This window comes from Pleurodeles waltl, chromosome 4_2 (genome assembly GCF_031143425.1).
Source record: "Pleurodeles waltl isolate 20211129_DDA chromosome 4_2, aPleWal1.hap1.20221129, whole genome shotgun sequence".
NCBI lineage: Eukaryota > Metazoa > Chordata > Amphibia > Caudata > Salamandridae > Pleurodeles > Pleurodeles waltl.
This window is the reverse complement of record NC_090443.1, coordinates 107643260-107664182: the sequence shown is the minus strand read 5'-3', so window position 1 is coordinate 107664182 and position 20923 is coordinate 107643260. Positions and strand designations below refer to the sequence as shown.

The following is a 20923-nucleotide window of genomic DNA, read 5'->3' as shown; positions in this document are numbered from 1 at the left end:
ACTGTGACACCATGGAATGAGTAAAGGCGTGTACTAGCCAAGTGTGGCTAGTGCACCTTTATTTAACCCTTTTGGAAGAGTGACAAGCGCTTAAAAACACCAAAGAGGGAAGTACAACAGCGTCTCGAAAGCAATTTGCATCTGCTAACACATTATTGCAGACTCTACCCTAAGAAGGATACCTGAGCCCTCAGTGGCAAATCATCTGAAATAGTGTTTGAAAATTTTTGCTTATGATAAAACAAACTCCAAAAGTCATTGTTTTTGAGGTAGTGTTGCTGGCAGCAGTGCCCTAAAGGTGTTTAGAAAACAATGTAGTTGTTGTGCGTTATCATTTTATACTCTAAAATTCTTAGGTATTTCACTTAAAGTAGTCTTGATCATCAAATGCAGCCCAACTTTTTGTGTCAGAGGTCAGAGCAAGTGGCAGTTCGGAGCAACTACTCCTAAATATCTAATGTTCTGAGTTTGTATAGCATTCAACCTGCCATTGATATGGTATAATGTATGACATTCCAATGACTTTTGTTCATCTACAGCATGTTTGCAAGGTTTACAGAACGAGCAAGGATGCATTTTATGTGAACTATTGAAAGGTTGTTCTCTAGCAACATGTTTGACATGTGGCTTGTAGATGCACATGCTTTGCATATGTCTGCTGTCTAGTGTTTGGTCTTGGAGACTGCAAGTTTTTTGTTCCAGAAGTCTTTCAGGTCACGAGATAGTGACTCCTCCTGTTGGCATTGTATATGGTCCTAGACTTCATCTTCAGATTGTTTTCTTCTGCTGTTGGGTCTGGTCGTGTTCTCTCGGAGCTTCAGTTTGATTCGGTATTAGGTCTCCTCTGTTCAGGAAACCCTTTCCAAGCCTGTCGGTTTGTATATGTATATTTTTTCTTCACTTGTTAATCTGAACTTTCGAATGAGGCCCTTAGGACCATGCCCTTTGGGCAGCCATTTTCTCCATTCTACACCATGGAGAATGAAAGCTTGATGGAACAGATGCCTTTTCGTTTCTGTTCGAAATGCCACTCCAAATTCCCTTGGACTGACCACAATCAGGTTTGTAACTTCTGATTGTTGCCGGAACATAGAGAAGTCGTTTTGGCTGAAGAAAAGCCTCTGCGAGATAAGAGCACATTGCCAAGAAATACAAAGGCAAGAAGTTGAGGAGATACCCAACATTTTTGGTATCCAAGACACCATGTCGGACACAGCAGGAAATTCAGGAGGCTTCCGCTGTACAAGAGGAGCTTTCCATTCAAGAGACAGACTCAGAAGCTGAAATGACTATTTAAAAGAAGGCAATCCCTTCAGGTCTACAAACCGTGAACAGTGAAGAAACAACCCCTTGCTCCAACCAAAAAACTCAAGTTTGTAAGCAAAGGCGATTGAGCCACCTCTGGCCATGGCAGGCATCAAAAAACGTTTTTGGATGCCCCTTTCCTCAGGCTTGGCAATGAAATTTAAGCCAAAGACAATTGCTTCAATGCCAAATGCCACTGGCTTTGGCACAAAACCTTCCACATCTCACTCAGTGCTGACTGTTTCGGCATGGAAAAGATTGCCTGCCTAGGCACACCGACAACTTGGGCACAGAATTTTAAAAGCGCTTGGTCACAGAAAAGACTAGAAAGAAAAGGACTGAGTCAAACACCACCAGAGCCATTTTTTTCAAAAGATAAAGCAACTGTTCCAAGTCAAGCTGTTGCAGCTTCACATCCAGACACAAACAGGGGTGTTTTGGTTAAAAACTGTCCTTTCCACTCCCAAGTGTGTCCGCTTACTTTTGTGAAGACCTTGAACACCTATGTGTAGGAAGCTGGCTCAGTATATGGTGTTCACCTATAGGTGATGCACTCTGCACTGAATCCAGGAAATCCTTAGTGATAGTGACGTAACAATAACCAAAGCTCTCAGAAAGGGGTATCTGTGGAGAGCAGCTGAGGCTTTTCGGATAGGGTGTAAAGCAATTGAAATAACCACAGTTAGTCAATGATTTACACACAAAGGCCCACACCAAGTGTTAGAAAAAAGTATTTTTTATTCCCACCCAGAGGCACGAAACTAACTTTGGTATAACTCTTAACTGGAGATGTGAACACACAAAATTATACTTGGAAACAGGTAGGTTAAAGTATATAAGAACTATATATTGTGTTGGGGGGAGACAAACTATATACTCAAGAATCCAAAGGACTAGAGAAGTACTAAAATGAAGGTAAGTAGCTGGGATTCCCCAGGAGCCCATGTGCAGATGTGTTACCTAGTTTTGGTTGTCCCATAGGATAACTTTGGGTACGTCGTGGTTAGGAAAGGACAGTCCAAACCACCTGGAGGCATCCCGGGCGAGGAGGGGGGCAATACCCACGTCTCGTGAAAGCAGTGCTGGTGGACGATTGTCTTGGAGATGCAGCTGCAGTGTCTGATCAATGCAGAAGGAATCCCATGTGTTGCCCACGAGCTGCCCCAGAGGGAGGGATCAGTCAGCAGGACCACCAACAAGCCCTGGCAAATTCGAGAAGAGTTGGAAAAAGTTGGAGTAGTGGGGCCAGCAAGGTCAGAGAGACTCACCCTTTGCACCTAAGTCAGGACTGACCCTCTGCAGTGAGGAGAGCCAGCAAGAATCTATGGAGACCCCCAGGAGGACCCTCTGACAGGCAATGGGAGTCACAAGGAGGCCTCTGCGGCAAACACAGGATGGATGCCCACGTTGCAGAGGTTCCAGGGAAGATGTCTGTCTTGGAGTAGTGTGATTGAGGGTGGGACTTTTTGGAGCTAGGCAGTCTTTGTGGTGAAGACCCAACAAACTTTGGTAACGACAACAGACATGGTGCTCAGGGGTTTGTTCCCAGCAGCTCTTACGAGAGACCCAGTCTTCCAAGTTGAAAGGACGACCGGTCAGACGTCTGAAGACCCACAGATCCACCACCACCTGTGATGCAGAGCCTTGAGGAATCTGTGGGACAGCAGGATCTACAAATCATTTGTCGACGTTAAGGTGCCTGTGGATGCAGGGGAGTGAATCCCTCACTAAGGGAGACTCCTTCTGAATGTCCTTAGTGAAGGCAAAGTCCTTGCGACTCCGGAGGATGCGTGGCCACTGAAGTTGCAGTGTCTTTGCAAAGATTGGGGTCAAAGTTGCAGTAGGAGCTGTCCTATCAGCTGTGGTCTTCTCAATTCCCAGCAAAGTCCAGCAGCAGTCTGGTGTCCAGGGCACAGATGTCTTGAAGATTAATCTAGGCATATCTGGATGTATCTACCGTCTCACCCTCATGGGAGCCCATAAGTAACCCAGGAAGGGGTTGGGACTGGACTGACTAATAGGCTGCTCCCAGGCTCTGTTTAAAAAAACGGAGTCTGGGGTTTGTAGGGGTACCTCTGCTCATGCAGCGGTACTCTCACACTTAAGTGTGCACACTGCCCTTGGGCTGAAGGGTCTACCGTAGGGGTGACTTATAGGGTCATAGTGCAGTGACCGCGATATAAGGCAACCCTTATATATATATATGGGGGGGGGGGGGGGGGTTGAAAGGCACATGCACTATTTCACACCGGCTGCAATGGCAAGCCTGTAGTCAGTTGGCATGGGCTCCCATGGGGGTGGCACAATACATTCTGCAGCCTATGGGGTTCCCCTGCTGTAACAATGCCCTGGGTGCCTACCATATACCAGGGACTTACAGGGGTACACCAGTAGCCAATTGTTGGATGTAAGAGATGCTTATCAGCCAAATTTAGTGGAGAGAACACTGCCACTGGGGTCCTGGTTACCAGGATCCCAGTGTACTACAGACAGAACAGACACTAGGCAAAAAGTGGGGGCAACCATGTCAAAGATCCTACTTTCCTATACTACGCCTCCAGCTAAACAGATGAGAAGGGACAAGAAATTTGAAGAGGTTTCTCCACCTCTGCCTAAATCTCCACCAATCACTCCACCACAAACTCCTTCTCCACAACATTCTCAGGATGACCCTCTATATATTTCATCGCAAAGATCACCTCATTCCCTCCATGACACTCAAGACACTGGGGCATGACAACCCACTTTCAGGCTGACATAGCCCCTTTATCAGTGCAGTTGTCCACATCACATTGAGACTGACATAGAGGTCTACACAACTAGACCTTCACCTCCTGATACTACTTCTTTTCAAGAACCTGTTGGATGGTCCGCTATATACCACCAGGTGTACCCCTCCATAAAGATCCTATAGAAGATTATTGTTTTTCTTTTAAGACACTGCCTCCTATAAGTCTCTCAATCTCACCATGCTTGAGGTAATGTTAAGACATGCGGATGCTATACTTCAAGACCCTGAAAAGGCCTGTATTACCCCAAGAGTGTTTAAAAAAAAAAAAAAAAAAAAAGGCCTCTCCCTCAGATCCAATTTATATTAAGGGTCCGTTTTCAGCGGACTCTAGTTTTGTCAAATGCTTGGGAGAGTCAATCCCCAACCTGCTGAAGATGCTCCACCTTCTGATAAGGAGAGTAAGCACATTAACGCTTCAGGCAAATGTGTTGCTACTCGAGCAGCAAATCACTGGCGTATTGCCAATACGCAGGGACTCCTGGTGAAATTTGATCGTGCCCACTGGGACAAAACAGAGAAGTTAATCCGATACCTCCCAGAGGAGCACAAGAAAAGAGGGGAAGGGGTAACATGGCGGCTCGCTGAGACGCGCAGATCGCGGTCTCAGCCCTCCGCTTTACATCGCCGGCTCCCCCGCTGTGGGGTTGAGCCTACGTTTGCTTTTTTTGTTTGTTTTGCACTTACATGGCACTGCAGCGGATGGGCGTCCTGTGTTTAGGCCCCCCCCCCCCCAAAAAAGCCACAGCTCCCTCCGTGTTGCTCCACCAACACAGAGGGCCAGGCTCTGCTTCCAGGGCAGTAGGGGCAGAGTCAGCACAGGCTTGTGCTATGCTCTGCCTGGGCTTAATCCGGGTCTTCTCAGGGAGCAGGATTTGGAGCTCCCTTGTAACAATTGTTTTTATACATCATTTTGTGCCCCAGGCTCTTGACCACCGGCCCTCCTGCATGACCCCCAGACACCCATCGGGGGGGCCAGAACTCTGCTACGGGGACAGAAGCTGCCATTTTCAAAATCTAGGTTGGACCCTCCAGTTTCTTTATCTGCTTCTCTACGTGCTTCATCAGTGATGTCTTTACCAGGTCCTGGGGTAAGGAGCAAGTGTGCCAATGAAGCTAAAGCCTCTTTACTTTTGCCTCCTCATCCACCAACTGAGGGAGGGGTTTCTCCTTTAGAGAATCAAGCCCCACCAGCTAAAATCACCGCAAGCTTTACTACTGGGCGACTTAGTTACTCCATCTCTTAGGTCTTTCTTTAAAGTTTTAGATCAGTCCAGTACTCTACTAACTGCACCTCGTCTGTTTTATTACACAGCCCACCTATGCAGGAGGAAGAACAGGACACAGAGGAGTGTGTGTGTTTCCCCGCATGAGCTAGAGTCTGAGTGAACTAGTCCACCCCACACGGATTCCCTTCTCCAATCACTACTACATGAGATGAGACAAATTTGCTGTCTCCGAATCCAATCAAGCTAAAATCCAGGGGCTCTGTGATGGGCTAGATGTGAAAATCACTACTATAACAGAGGCTAGGGGCTATGGAGTCCTCTATCTGTGCACCACAGTCAGATGTGGAGTCAAACGCTCATGAGGTCCAAATACTGAAGCGAAGTGAGAGAGAGCTGAGGGAGAAGCTAGAATCTCTGGAAAATCACTGCAGGAGTAATAACCTCAGAGTCTTGAACATTCCAGAAGGGGCGGAAGGAGACACTATTAAAGACTTTATAATATCCATGATTAAAGACCATATCCTGACTGTGACCTCCCTAGATTTAGCCTTGGAAACTTAGAGTCCACCGGGACCCTTTCAGGAGGAATCCTAACCAGGAGAAGCCTAGAAAGGTTCTGGTTAATTTCGCCTCATATCGAGTTAAAGAACTGATTCTTGCAGAAGCTCTCAAAGTCCAGGGCTTTCGGTATGAGGGTTGGTCATTCTTAATAAGGTCTGATATGTCCAGGGCAACGCTAGATCGGCGCTGGGAAAGGCTATGCAAGATTTCAAGTCTCTGGGTGCTACTCCACAATTGAGGTTCCCTGCCACCTTGCGGGTAATGTGGAAAAACAAAATGTACAATTTCCGTGATCCCCAGGAAGCTAGAGTTTTGATTGATCAGATAAAAGGGGAGAGCCAGCGAGTTGCGGAGGGCTGAGGCCCAATGGGTAGGATGAGCGACCCAATATGGTTTCAAGGAGGGTTCCCCTGGGAGGGTATTGGGAAGGGTAGTCTGTCACATGTTTTAATGATTCAATTAAGGTCACACTGGGTGGGGAGCAGATGGGTAAAAATAGAAAATTGATTTCTCGCATGGGTGTACAACTGTTTGGGTCAGACAAGAATTCTTTATCTGGATAAAGACATGAGGATGGAACCCGGCAGTACTTTCAAACTTAAAATCTTGACTTGGAATGTAAACGGCCTTAGAGTGAGCAGTAGAAGGAGAATTCTTAAGTTCCTAAGGCTATCTGATAGCCAGATCATTCTCCTGCAGGAGACCCATCTAAGACCTGAGTCGACGACGAGATTTGTGACTTAAGAAAAGTGGATCGCCCACCTTGCTTGTACTAATCAATCCTGCAACGTGAGAGGGTAGCAATTATTGAGTTCAGTGTTGATCCTAGGGGGAGATGGGTTTGGGAAAATATCAAGTTAGGAGGAGTCCAACATACTTTACGGCCCCAACGTGGACGACTTGGGCCCACTCCAGGATCTATACGGGCAACTGATAGGAAGAACTCAGAATTTGATAATAGTCGGCGGGGACTTTAACTTTTTGCTTAATCCCTCCTTAGATAGGTCTACCCCCAGACTGACCGTCAGTGCACCGAATATTAGAACTTGCTTGCATAACATAATGTAAAATCTTGGTTTGATTGATCCTTGGCGCAACAGAATTGGACAGACTAAAGAGTTTACCTTCTGGAATAAGAAACTTGGGCACGCTTCCGGAATTGACTTTTTTTCTGATAGATGCAAATCTTAGCAATAATTTAATGGGAATCTCCCACCAGCCTAGTCACCTCTCAGGCCATTCTGCTGTTCAGCTGGATATAAACCTTGTTGACCCTCGTGAACATACTAGATGGACATTGGATCGCTGTCTTTTGGGGGAAGAAGAGATTGTTATAATGTTGAAAAGAGACTAAGGAATTTTTTTGGGATTAATTTAGGCTCTGCGTCATGCCACAGTGTGAGAAGCGTAAAAGGCTTTTATTCACGGAAAATTGATTAGCTATGCTGCCTTCAGAGCTAAGAGAACAAGAATAGTCTCTTGAGGCTAAACTCCGCGCTTTGCAAGCCCAAAGTCGATCCTCTCAGGATGCAACAACTCACAAAGACTTACAGCAGCAAATTCAGGAAGTGCAAAATTCACTTTTTTTTTTTTAGTTTTTTTTTTTTTTTAAAGAATCGATTGTGAAAAGCAAATGGGAAGCTAGTAAACTGGCGCTTTTTGAGTATGGCGAAGGCTTGGCAAGTTATTGGCATGGAAGATGAGGCCCAACAAGGTTAGGAATAAGATTAAAGAAATAATACTAGCTGAAACGGGCAGAACCTCCCCAGAAGATCACAGGAGACTTTGTCAAGTTTTTTTTTTTTTCTACACTATACAGAGATGACTTGGTGACCTCAGCAGTGGCAATTGAAAATTGGCTAAAGGGGGGACACACTCCCCAGATTAGAACCAGCTAAAACTTTGAGCCTTAATCAATGCTTGCTCCTTAGTGAGCCAGATAGTGTTATTATTGGCTTGAAAAATGGGAAGGCGCCTGGTCCAGATGGGCTACCGGCAGAAGTATATAAACTCTTGAGAGAAGAGCTGGTGCCTGTTCTTACGCAGCTGATGAATTCGATCTTTGTAGATTCCCTTCCGGTTCCACCCTCTTGGAATGAAGCTACTATAACCTTAATATTAAAGCCTCAGAAAGACCCCAGAAGATGCGAGTCTTATAGACCCATTTTATTGCTTAACAACGACTATAAAATGTTTGCCCAAATACTGGCTAGGAGGCTGGATAAGGTGATTGGTGATTTAGTGCATATCAATCAGAAAGGATTCATGAGTAATCTATATTTAGGAGACCTGACCAATGACTTAGATGCTGCAATTGATCTGGCAACCACTATGAATATTATTTTAACTATATTAACTGTTGACGCTGCCAAGGCATTAGGCAGTCAATTGGCACTTTCTGCAGGCGGTTATGGACCTCAGCAATTTCGGAGAAAACTTTCTTAACGCAATTAAAACAATAAAATTCCCTCTGCTTGTGTTTTGGTTAATGATATCCTATCCCCACAGTTTAAGATTGAATGGGGAACTCGACAGTGCTGTCCTCTCTCTCTATCTTTTCTCTTTAATCTTTATATTGAACCGCTGGCTAGGAGAATCTGGGCAGATCAGAGAATTATACCTTTTCAGTATCATGATTGGGCCCTGAAGGAAGCACTCTATGCGGATGACCTTCTGATATATACACCGAACCCCCAATGTGCTCTCCCGGCACTTTAGGAAATTATCACTAGTTTTTGGAGGGATCTCTGGATATTTAGTTAATACAGATAAAGCTGAACTAATGTCTTGGAACGGCCTGCGAGATAACCCATTAGAGAGATGAAATTCGATAGTTAGGGGTTAAAGTAGCCAAGATCCTGCCAGAGATGGCCCAAGGGAATTTTGTGCAGCGCCTTAGGGAAACTAACAAGCTACTCACCCAATGGTCACATTTACGTCTTTCTGTATTGGGCAGAACCAATCTAATAAAAATGGTACTGCCAAAATTCTCATTTATCTTTAATGCTATTCCACTATCTTTTAAAACTGAATGTCTAAAGAAACTGCAGGATGAATTGGTCTTATCTGGTCATATAAAAACCACAGAATAGCTTGGAAAAAAATTAAGGAAGAAAAAGCTAGATGGGGGAATTGCACTTCCGGATTTCCAGCTTTACTATTGGGCATTTCAGTTGAAAAATATCAAATCACGCCTCTCTAAGGAAAATTTAGCCCCTCGACTTAAGGCACTGACAGGGTGTTTCGGGACCAGGGTCCACAGTTTCTTTATAAAATTGGTCACCCTAGATACTATAAAAAAGTTAGGCTAAAAGTTCTCTATAATGCTTGCAGCATCTGGTATGCAGTAAGAACGAGACTGGGCATTCTGTATTATAGTGAACTGGCCCCAATTTGGAACTCTCCTGGTACCACGGCATGTCTCAAGGATGTATTAGCCAAGCCACTGATAGAGGGAGGAATCATGCAGTGGGGACAGCAAGCTAGTTCGGGCTCTGTTATTTCTTGGGAATCTCTATCCGAAGCAACTAATGCTAAATTGTCCAGAATTAAATATGTGCAGATTAAAGCCTGGGCGCATGGGGGACCGGAGTCCGGGTGTTCCGGGACTTGGGAGAGGTAAATCACTGGGCCACAGTGCCCAAAAAAAGTTTCAAAGTGGTACTGGGTACTCATACAAGCTGAAGATGCATCTTCTCCCCCCCTCTACAGAGGGATGGGATCTCGTTTTTCCTGCCCTAGACCTTCTTTATTACTGGCGGGCCTCTATGAAGATTCTTTGGTCTGTGGTTAAACCTGCCCCTTGCGGCGGAAACACCTATTCACTGTATACTGGGCATACTGGACCCCCAAAAGGTTTACTAAAATAGCTATCCAAGGAAAGAGCAACTGCCCGAAGTGTTGCTTAAAGGGAGCTGCAGATATCCATCTTTGGCGGCAGAGTCCAGGGATACATACTTTTTGGTAACAAGTGGGCAAATCGATCCTGTCTATTATAAATAGGTGTAATGAGAACACTACCAATGATTGTATTTGGGCTATACGTGGTTGCTGAGAGGAGTTTACTCGATAGATTAGAGAGACCTCTGAGGCATCTTTTTTTTTTTCTTCTTTTTTTTTTATTTGCTTTTGACAGCCCGGAGGGAAATATGCATTAAGTGGATCTCTAGCTCCCCCCCACTCATAGAGACTGGCTGTTGGCAGCAAAGAGAATCTCTGACTTAGATTGTAGTAACGGTTCGGATAGGTGCCTTATAATGTGGGAGCCCTTTTTGGCTTTCTATAGAACCATCTTCTCCAGGCATCAGGATACTGTGAATTAATTAGACTCCACCTGTTTTGACTCATGAAATCTGATTCTGGTAAGAGTCCAATGATTCGGTCTTGAGACCGAACAGCTAGGAGGATGGGAGCGGCCTAGGGCTGCCCCTCCCCCCACGGCTGATGGGGTTCATTCCTTTAGTGACACTGGGGTACTAGAGCCATGATCAAGGCTGGGGCACGCTGCGGTCTCTTGTCTGTCTTTTGTTACATATGCAGGGAAAAAAAAGGGAAGAAATTAATCAGGAACAACTAAATTCCGGTAGCTCCATACACTGCTTTGGACTCTGCTGATACAGCAGCCCGGAGGTATTGATAAGTGTCCTCTTACGCTGGCATGCTTGGCTACGTATTTCCAATTTCAAATGGGAGGTACAACAAACAATCTTGAATGAACCATTCGATAAGGCGACTTTTTTTTGGTTTGAAAGTAGATCGGGGGTTAGAAAAGATGAAGAAAGGCAACAAGGTGTCAGAGTTCATGGGGATGCTACAACTTCCTCCCTCTCGTAGTGCTTTTTGTGGACCACAATACAAACCAGCCTCTAAATCTTCTTCAGGTGAAACATCACCATACATTAGAGGTCAGCCACACAACCTCACACAGAGGCGCTTACAAAGGGTACTGAAGGAGGAACAACTACAGAGGTAGAGGTAAGACACCCTTTCCATGAGCCTCTGTCACTGTTTTCAAACGGTGACTCACTCCTGCTTCCAGCACCTGTAGGGAGGCCACCTTCAGTTCTTCCTACAAAACTGGCAACAAATTACAACAGATCAGTGGGTGTTTGATATTATCCAACATGGTTGTCCGGAGCTCAGTTCCACATCTCCAAACATCCCACCTCGTCATCCTTTTATAGGATCCGATCATTCTCCTCAAACAGGAAGTACAGCCTTTACTAGAAAAACGTGCACTAGAGCCAGCTCCTATTAAACATAAAGGAACAGGTGTGTATTCCTTTTACTGTCTCATACCCAAGAGAGATGGCTCATTTGGACCCCCCTTTCTTAGACCCTTAAACTACTACAGTGTATCAGAAGATTTTCTCATGATAACACTCCAAGATATACTGCCCTTGCTACAACAGGGCGACTTTGTATCAGCACTGAATCTAAAAGATGCCTTTTTTCATCTTCCTATACACCTAGCACACCACAATTATCTCGTATTATTCATAGGAAGGGCAACATCAGCAGTTCAAGGTGCTCCTTTTTGTGGTTACCACAGCACCAAGTGTTCACAAAAAATGCCTAGCAGTGGTAGCAGCTAACCACCGCAAGCAGAAAATTCATTTGTACCCATACCTAGAACTCTCAAATAATGTCTCAGCCACGTTCAAACCACGATAGACCTGCTTCACCATCTACGGTTCCGTTTCCAAAAGTCGCATCCCACCCCTCTTCAGGTGCAACCTTACCTTGGGGCCATGATCAGTACGGTTTGGAATTGCATACTCAAATGCTGCAAGAATACAGAACTTTAAAAAATAAAAGTGTTTCTCCCCAACCAACAATTCACAGTGAAATTAATTATGAACCTTCTGGGAATGATGTTATGCAATCGTGCCACAGGGCACAGGCACCAATGGTCTTGGCCACAGGGTCATTTAGAGTATCTAGTGTTGGTAGACAACACCACCTTTCGCTTTTGGCAGTGATGGAACAAGACCAGTCTCTTAAGTGCGACCATTTCTGGACCCTATTCTGCTGGTTATTCTGACAATGGCCGCTTCCCAAACAGTATGGATGCTTATCTCCAAGACTTCAATTCAAATACAGGGGTCTTTGGGTTGATATACACACTTTTGCTAAAACTATTTAGAGCTGCTAGCTGTTCATCTACCACTAAAAGCCTTTGTGATATCTGATCAGCAAAGTAGTCCTCATTCGTACAGACATGGCAACCATGTTTTATCTGCAGAAACGAGGGACTGTAGAAAGCTGGCCTGGTGTGTGGTGGGTACCTAAGGTACTTACACCTTATACCTCGTCCGGGTATCCCCTCTTAGTGAAGTGTAGGCAGTGTATAGACTCCCGGCTCTCTAGAGGAAGCTGTGGATGAGCAGCCAAGGCATATCTTGGAGACTGGCAAAGCTCATGCAGTGCCACTGTAGTCACACAGCACGTACACACATGAAATAAAACACCCAGTTGTACAAAAATAAAGGTACTAGAAGGGCAACCCTCCAGTAGGAGATAATACACTAAATATAGACACTAGCAATCAGAAATGTGCATAGAAAAGATTAGAAATCAGTGCAAATAGCAATAAGCAATAGTGACCCAGGGGGGAGCCCAAACCATATACTAAAAAAATGGAATGCGAACACAGGACCCCCACCTAGGTAAGTGGAATATGTAGGAGCTGTGGGTACTAAAAAAACCCTGACGTAACGCAACATCCCCCAGCGACCAGGAAAGCAGGAGTAATTCACTCTATCTTCCCCAAACCACCCAAAAGGAGGCAAATAAAAAACACACCCAGAAAAGAAACCAGTGGTGGATTTCTGAAGAAGACTACCTGTGGAGAGAAGGGACCAAGTCCAGAAGTCACAGCGAAGTCCAGGAGGAGTGAGCACTTCTACCCACCCAGCTGTACTTGAAGGAGTTGGTCGACGGGGAAGAACAGATCACCACTGCAGCCCTCGAGCCGCTGAAGAGTTCCTGATGGATGCAAAAGATGTCCGAAGCTGGAGGGAAGATTGCAGACTGGTGTTGGTGCAGGAATTCTACCAACAAGCCTTGGCAAAGGCAAACTTGCGCGTAGTGTAAAAGTTGTGCTGCAGGGGACTAGCAGGGCCCAGAATGACTCCACCCAGTTGCAGGGGACCCTTAGTGTTGCACAGTCCGCAGAAGCCGCACCCCAGGAAAACACAGGGGGGGAGGGGGTGGACAGAAGTCGTTTGAAGGAGCCCAAGGAACACTACAAAAAGGAATTTCATGCAGCAGGAGAACCACACAGAGGGCTGAGCATTGCAGGAAGGAGTGCTGGGGGCTGGAGCTAAACGTCTCCTGAAGATCACTTGCAGGAGATGCAAACAAGCCTTGACAGCTGCAAGACACTCGTGCATGGGGTAATGTCCTGCTTGGGAAGGCAAAGGCTTATCTTCACCAAAGTTGTACAGCTGGCAGAGGGGACCAAGAACACTACTCCGGGGGACAACCAGTATGCCAGTTGTGGGAAGAAAAAGATAGGTACAGTTACTAAGTTAGAACAGAGAGAGTATAACCACTGGGGTCCTGGTTGGCAGGATCCCAGTGGACACAGTCAAACACACTGACCCCAGGCAGAAAATGGGAGGTAACCATGCCAAAACAAGAGGGCACTTTCCTACAGGGACACTCAATACAGTTGTCTCCCCTTGCACAAACTATTTGCCACTGGGCCATTCGCCACAACATGTACATGCTGGTGGAACACCTCCCAGGGTCACACAATTTTGACAACTTCAGCAGGTTGAGGCCACAAGTGTAAATTCCACCCCAGAGTCCTCCGACCCTACTTCCAGAAGTGGGGATTTTTCCAAGCCTAGATCTGTTAAAAACAAAGAGGAATGCAAAGTGCCCAAACTTTGCCTCCAGGTTCCCATATCCTCAGTTCAAGGGCAAAGCTCTATGGATGAACTGGTTAGGGATATTTGCATACACTTTTACACCTCTCCCTCTCCTATATGTGGTTCAGAAGCTCAGGCAAACGTCTCTCGCACTAATTTTAGTGGCACCCAGATGGTCGAGAATACCATGATTCCCCACTCTACTGGATCTATCAGTAGTGCTGCCCTAGAAGCTTCCCCTCGACTCGGGCCTTCTCATTCAGAACGAAGGTCAGATCAGGCATCCAAATCCCAAGGATTTGAATCTTGCACTAAGGCTCCTGAAGTCATAGAATTTAGGTATTCAAATCTACCCCCAAGAATGCGCGGACATTCTTACAGAAGCATGCAGACCAAACACTAGAGCGTGCTCTGCAGCAAAGTGGAAACACTTAATTCACTATTGCATTTCTAAAAAGTGGGAGCCTTTCAGTGTGTCAGTACAAAATATTTGTTCTATCTTCTCTATTTGCAAAAAGCAAACCTGGCATATACCTCTAAGATTATATTTAAAAGCCATAGCTTATCTTTCGAGCAGGCATTCTTCTTAACCTTTTTTAAAATCCCTGTTGTAAAGGCTTTTAAGAAAGGACTTCAAAAGGTGATACCACCAAGGCTGCCTCCAGTTCCTTCCTGGGACCTTAATATAGTACTCACTAGATTTATGGGTCTGCCTTTCGAAACACTGCGCTCATACCTTCTGCAGTTTTTCATAGAAGGTAGGCTTTGTAGTTGCAGTCACTTCCCTAGAGGTGCAAGTGAGCTCCAAGCACTAACCTTGTGTGTACCTTTTTTCCAAATACATAAAGAGAGTGGTTCTTCGCACCAACACCAAATTTCTACTAACTGTAGTATCTCAACTCCATCTCAAACTACTGACTTGGTGTATTTTTCCCCACAACAGTTTCAGTTGCTAAATGAGCCCTAGACACGATAGACATGAAAAGAGCGCTTATGTTCTATATCAATAGAACTAAAACCTTTAGGAAGACCAAACCACTTTTCTCAACCACATAAAGGTAACCCTATTACTAAATCGTGCATACGGCTTCTACCTATTACCCCTAGAGTACATTCAACATGTGAGAAAGGTGCATCTATGGCTTTTTAGGTAACATACCTATAGCTGACACTTGTAAGGCAGCTACATTGTCAACACCACACTTTCACTAAACACTATTTTGTGGATGTTTTAGTACACCAACATGCCAATGTAGGTCAGGCAGTTCTGCGTACTCTTTCAAAATACTAACACCCACCGGTTAGTCACCGCTTCTTGGGAGGCACTGCATTACAGTCTATGCAGAGCATGCCTACAGCCAAACATGCCATCAAACAGAAAATCTTCCTTACCCAGTAAGCATCTGTTTGTGCCATTTAGTGCTGTAGATTCATATGCTCCCATCCACTTCTCTGGACACCTCTGGCCGTTAGTCTCTTCATCTACATTCTTACACATGGGCATTCCACTTGGTTATATTTACACAACATTCCATTCATCATCGCCTGTGGGAATCTGAAGATGGAGTCCAGGACCATGCACATTGCCAGCAAGAGGAGTCACTCTGTCTCGTGACTTGAAAGACTTTTCAAACAAAAACTTGCAACCTTCCAGACTCCACACTAGATGGTGAAAGTATGCAGTGCATGTGAATCTACAGCACTAAATGTCACAAACAGATGCCTACTGGGCAAGTAACATTTTACTTTTGAGGGGCAGGATGTGTTAAGTGCAGAGCATTTTAGATGAGTTGAAGGTGATGGGAAATAAACTTAAAACCTCCATGCATTGAGAATTCAGATTGGCATATGTAAGGAAATGGCTCCCTGTTGCAGTTACCCCCCACTTTTTGCCTGATACTAATGCTGACTTGACTGAGAAGTGTGCTGGGACCCTGCTAACCAGGCCCAGCACCAGTGTTCTTTCACCTAACATGTACCATTGTTTCCACAATGGGCACACCCCTGGCACACAGATAAGTCCCTTGTAAAAGGTACCAGTGGTACCAAGGGCCCTGTGACCAGGGAAGGTCCCTAAGGGCTGCAGCATATGTTGTGCCACCCTAAGGGACCTTAAGGGACTCCTCACCTAACACATGCACACTGCCATTGCAGATTGTGTGTGTTGGTGGGGAGAAAAAGGCAAAGTCGACATGCCATGCACACAAAATACTGCCTGTGGCATAGATAAGTCACCCTAAGGCAGGGTGCACTATACCACAGGTGAGGGCATAGCTGCAAAGCAATATGCCCCTACAGTGTCTAAGTCCATTCTTAGACATTGTAAGTACAGTGTGGCCATATTAAGTATATGGTCTGGGAGTCTGTCAAAAACAAACTCCACAGCTCCATAATGGCTACACTGAATACTGGGAAGTTTGGTATCAAACATCTCCGAATAATAAACATTTACTGATGCCAGTGTTGGATTTATTAAAAAATGCACACAGAGGGCATCTTAGAGATGCCCCCTGTATTTTACCCAATTGTTCAGTGCAGGATTGACTGGTCTGTGCCAGCCTGCTGCTGAGACGAGTTTCTGACCCCATGTGTTGAGGGCCTTTGTGCTCTGTGAGGACAGAAACAAAAGCCTGCTCTGGGTGGAGGTGCTTCACACCTCCCCTCTGCAGGAACTGTAAACCCTAGCAGTGAGCCTCAAAGGTTCAGGCTTCGTGTTACAATGCCCCAGGGCACTCCAGCTAGTGGAGATGCCCGCCCCCTGGACACAGCCCCCACTTTTGGCGGCAAGTCCAGGGGAGATAATGAGAAAAACAAGGTGTCCTGAGCTGAGGTGACCCCTGCCTTTAGAAATCCTACATCTTGATTTTGGAGGATTCCCCCAATAGAAATAGGGATGTGCCCCTCTCCCCTCAGGGAGGAGGCACAAAGAGGGTGTAGCCACCCCCAAGGATAGTACCCTTTGGCTACTGCCCTCCCAGACCTAAACACACCCCTAAATTCAGTATTTAGGGGCTCCCCAGAACCTAGAAAACTAGATTCCTGCAACCTGAAGACAAAGGACTGCTGACCTGAAAGCTCTGCAGAGAAGACTGAGACACCAACGGCTTTGGCCCCAGCCCTACCGGCCTGTCTCCCACTTCTAGAAAAACTGCAACAGCGACGCGTCCCCCAGGGTACAGCGACCTCTGAAGCCTCAGAGGACTACCCTGCATCTAAAATGACCAAGAACTCCCAAGGACAGCGGCTCTGCTCCAAAGAAGAAACAACTTTTAAAGGACTGCACGTTTCCCACCGGAAGTGTGAGACTTTGCACTCTGCACCCAACGCCCCCGGCTCGACCTGCGGAGAAACAACACTACAGGGTGGACTCCCTGGCGACTGCGACCCTGTGAGTAGCCAGAGTTGACCCCCCTGAGCCCTGCCAGCGACGCCTGCAGAGGGAATCCAGAGGCTCCCCCTGACCGCGACTGCCTGCTTCCAAGAACCCGACGCCTGGTAAAGACACTGCCCCTGCAGCCCCCAGAACCTGAAGTATCCGACCTCCAGTACAGGAGCGACCCCCAGGCGGCCCTCTCCCTTGCCCAGGTGGTGGCTACCCTGAGGAGCCCCCCCTTGCCTGCCTGCTTCGCTGAAGAGACCACTGGGTCTCCCATTGAAACCTATTGCAAACCCGACGCCTGTTTGCACCCGGCCGCCCCGTGCCGCTGAGGGTGTTCTTTTTGTACTGACTGCTGCCCCCCCTTAACAAAAACCCGCCTGGTCTGCCCTCCGAAGTCACGGGTACTTACCTGCTGGCAGACTGGAACCGGGGCACCCCCTTCTCCATTGAAGCCTATGCGTTTTGGGCACCACTTTGACCTCTGCACCTGACCGTACCTGAGCTGCTGGTGTGGTAACTTTGGGGTTGCTCTGAACCCCCAATGGTGGGCTACCTTGGACCCAACTTTGAACCCTGTAGGTGGTTTACTTACCTGCAAAACTAACAAATACTTACCTCCCCAGGAACTGTTGAAATTTTCACTGTCTGGATTTTAAAATAGCTTATTGCCATTTTTGCCAAAACTGTATGTGCTATTTTGCTGATTCAGAGTTCCTATGATACCCAAGTGAAGTAACTTTCATTTGAAGTATTACTTGTAAATCTTGAATCTGTGGTTCTTAAAATAAACGAAGAAAATATATTTTTCCATATAAAATCCTATTGGCCTGGAATTGTCTGTGTGTGTTCCTCACTTAATGCCTGTGTGTGTGTGCAACAAATGCTTAACACTACCCTCTGATAAGCCTACTGCTCGACCACACTACCACAAAATAGAGCATTAGAATTATGTCTTTTTGCCACTATCTTACCTCTAAGGGGAACCCTTGGACACTGCATGTTATTTCTTACTTTGAAATAGTACATACAGAGCCAACTTCCTACAGCATATATTTGGTTTATGTATACATTTACCCAAATAATAAAAAAAAATCCTTTGAGGAAATAGTGTATAAAACTGCCTTAGCCAAAGTATATACCTCTGTAATCTCAGTCCAGTGATCCACCGCATTTATTTTTGCACCACTAGCGGTTAGCTATTGATGTAACTATTAGTGGGAGCTGAGTCTTCTTAATAGACCCATTAGCATGGAATTAAGCAAGTTGCAAAGGAAACATGGCTACTAGTCTGTAGATACCTTGTTTACCTTAGGGGATCATAGATTGTGTGGCGTTAGCTGGAGTACTGTCCCTTTGTGACACCCTTTATATAGAATTGTGTAAATATATGCTCGCTATCCCTCCCTCACAAGGGTCCTGAAGAGCATTATGCACAAGTCGACTCTTCCTTTCAATGCTTGCTTTGAAATGAGTTTGTAAAGACTGGTGCGGGGGATGAGTCGGTGTTGTACCCAGTACAAGATGAGCTTTTATTTTGGCCTTCCTTTGCATGTAGTGGTTCCAAAGTTACTCCAGTATTGGAACTTTCATAGATTCACATGCTTGTATCATTCCCCGTCGTCGAGATGGGAGCCCCCGGTATAATTATCTAAGTAGTTTTGGAATAGATTAACACAAGGGCCCTAGGTCTCTTTAATTTAACAGTCTATCAGTCATTTTAAGAAAAAGGACCAAACTTGAGCATCCACCAATCAGACGTCACCACCCTCTAGAACCCTCCTGAGAAGCTCCAGTACCTCAGAAAATAAAATCCAGAGCAGTGCAAACTAGTTTATTCGTGGTGTGTTGTGAAGAAGAGCGAGACAACTGTATGTGTGGCAATGTCTTCCATCCTGGAAACAAAACAGACTGCTAGATAATTAGAGGGCTGCCAGTTTGATAGTTGCAGAAACAAAATAAACATGGCGCAGGAGTTAAATATGTCAAGATTAATGTTATAAGGTTTGTGCAATTGATTTATTAATCCGTATTAGTGTTGTTCCAGACTTCGTTAGATCCACTTATTCCATCTATGGGCCAAAGTTAAACTGACATGTAATCTGACTCTTAAATTGTCTATGGTAAAATTCTATAATTTGTCCAGTTATTTGCTTTTGTATATTTAGAATGTAGCATACGTTTCAGCACAAGAATGCAGTACAATGTAAATCCTGCTTTTTCTTGTTTGTGTCACAGGACAGTCTACCAGTCCGATGATGTACATAGTGGCAGGGCATTGTTTTCTGAGCAACAGATTATTTCATTGAAGGGCTTGAAGTCAGACGGACACACTTGAGTACTAGAGGAGTTTTTACCACTTGGCGACACTTGCTTTGCGAGACCCGAAATAAGCACATCATCAAAATAGTGCATGTGTATGGAACTGAAGCAGCTGGAGTTTGCCTGACTTACTAGGATGAGTGGGTAGGCTTTATTCATAGAGGTTCAAGGGGCTGAACACCATGTGGGTGGGAGAATGAAGGTCTGGATGGGATTCACAGAAAGTAGATTAAATATAGGCCCTGATGCCCCAGCACACAATGATCCTTAGAACAGTGCAGTAGGGTAGATAAAAAGTTCAGAAGTAGATGTGTAGCCAGTGGACCAGTGAATTCCTACAAATAGCGATTTGTATGGTTATTTCTGTTATTTAGACCGGTGTGAATTTTTTGGCTTGATAACTGTTAGGCATACGATTTGATTAATAGCTTGTTTCTTATGTTTTTTTTTCAGGAGGTTAAAGCATTATTTCAAAATGAAAACTGTCCGAAAGTGATAGGCTGCGAGTTTGCACACAACAATAACTGGTACATCACATTCCAGTCTGATACTGATGCACAACAGGTCATTATATTTTATCTTTTCTAAGAGATGATTTCCAAAAACCTGCAAACGTTAGGCATATAGTAAGTGGGCTATTGCTTTTTCCCTAATGATTTCTCTCTTGGCAAAAAAAAAGTGGGATGATTTCTTAAACTTAAACGAATAACATTATATCTACTAAATATTCTCTAGTGTAAATTGTCTGTACAACCTGAAACTACTTTGAATAGCCTTTTGTTCAGTTCTAGGAATAATTTTGATGGAGCTCCTTTAGATGGGGAATGGTGTTTTGCAGTTGTCGTGCTAATCACTGCAAGTAAACAACTTATGGCACCATCTTAAACAAGACAGGACAAGATCCTTCGATGGTGGAAGTGTTTTAATAGGTTACATTTTGTCACAGCTGTAACAATCAGTGGAAATCTGTTGTAATGTCATCTTCATTTTTAATTTGAGGTATAATGAATTATTGCGTTATATGCTTAATACATTATGTGCTTGTGAAAATCTATCCTTGATGGAACGGCTGAGAGTGGTATGGTTAGTGTGGTCATTCCGCTAAGTCAAGGGGATACTATTTGCATACTTAACGTATTTTGGAGCTCCTTATTCATAATGACACCAATGAAGTTTTAGTTAGTCTGGGATTGAAAGCAATGGTTCCTTGTGATGACAGTAATGCGCAGCGAGGGTCCAAGGGGCAACACTAAAGCAGCGTTTGGTCTCTTATATACTAATCTAACTTCTAGTTTTTCTTTCTTTTTCTTTTTCTCTTTTCCTTTCTTGACACTGCTGTGTGCTAACCCTGACCCTGTGACCCACTAAGATTATGAGATCTGAAGGAACCTTTGTTTTGCAGCATAGATGTCATCTAGATTCCTATACTATACATATAGTGGTGGGAGTTGGAAAGTGCTGCTTG

The 20923-nt window shown here is 45.1% G+C and overlaps 1 protein-coding gene across 2 annotated transcripts in view; it reads left to right on the top strand.

Moving 5' to 3' along the window:
* LARP4 (La ribonucleoprotein 4) overlaps window positions 1–20923 on the top strand; it is a 339680-nt gene that overhangs the window by 72177 nt on the left and 246580 nt on the right. For both annotated transcript variants that reach the window (XM_069230867.1, XM_069230868.1), the window contains one exon: window positions 19912–20022. In XM_069230867.1, coding sequence (XP_069086968.1) covers window positions 19912–20022 — 111 coding nt within the window. The remainder of the gene's footprint in view (window positions 1–19911; window positions 20023–20923) is intronic.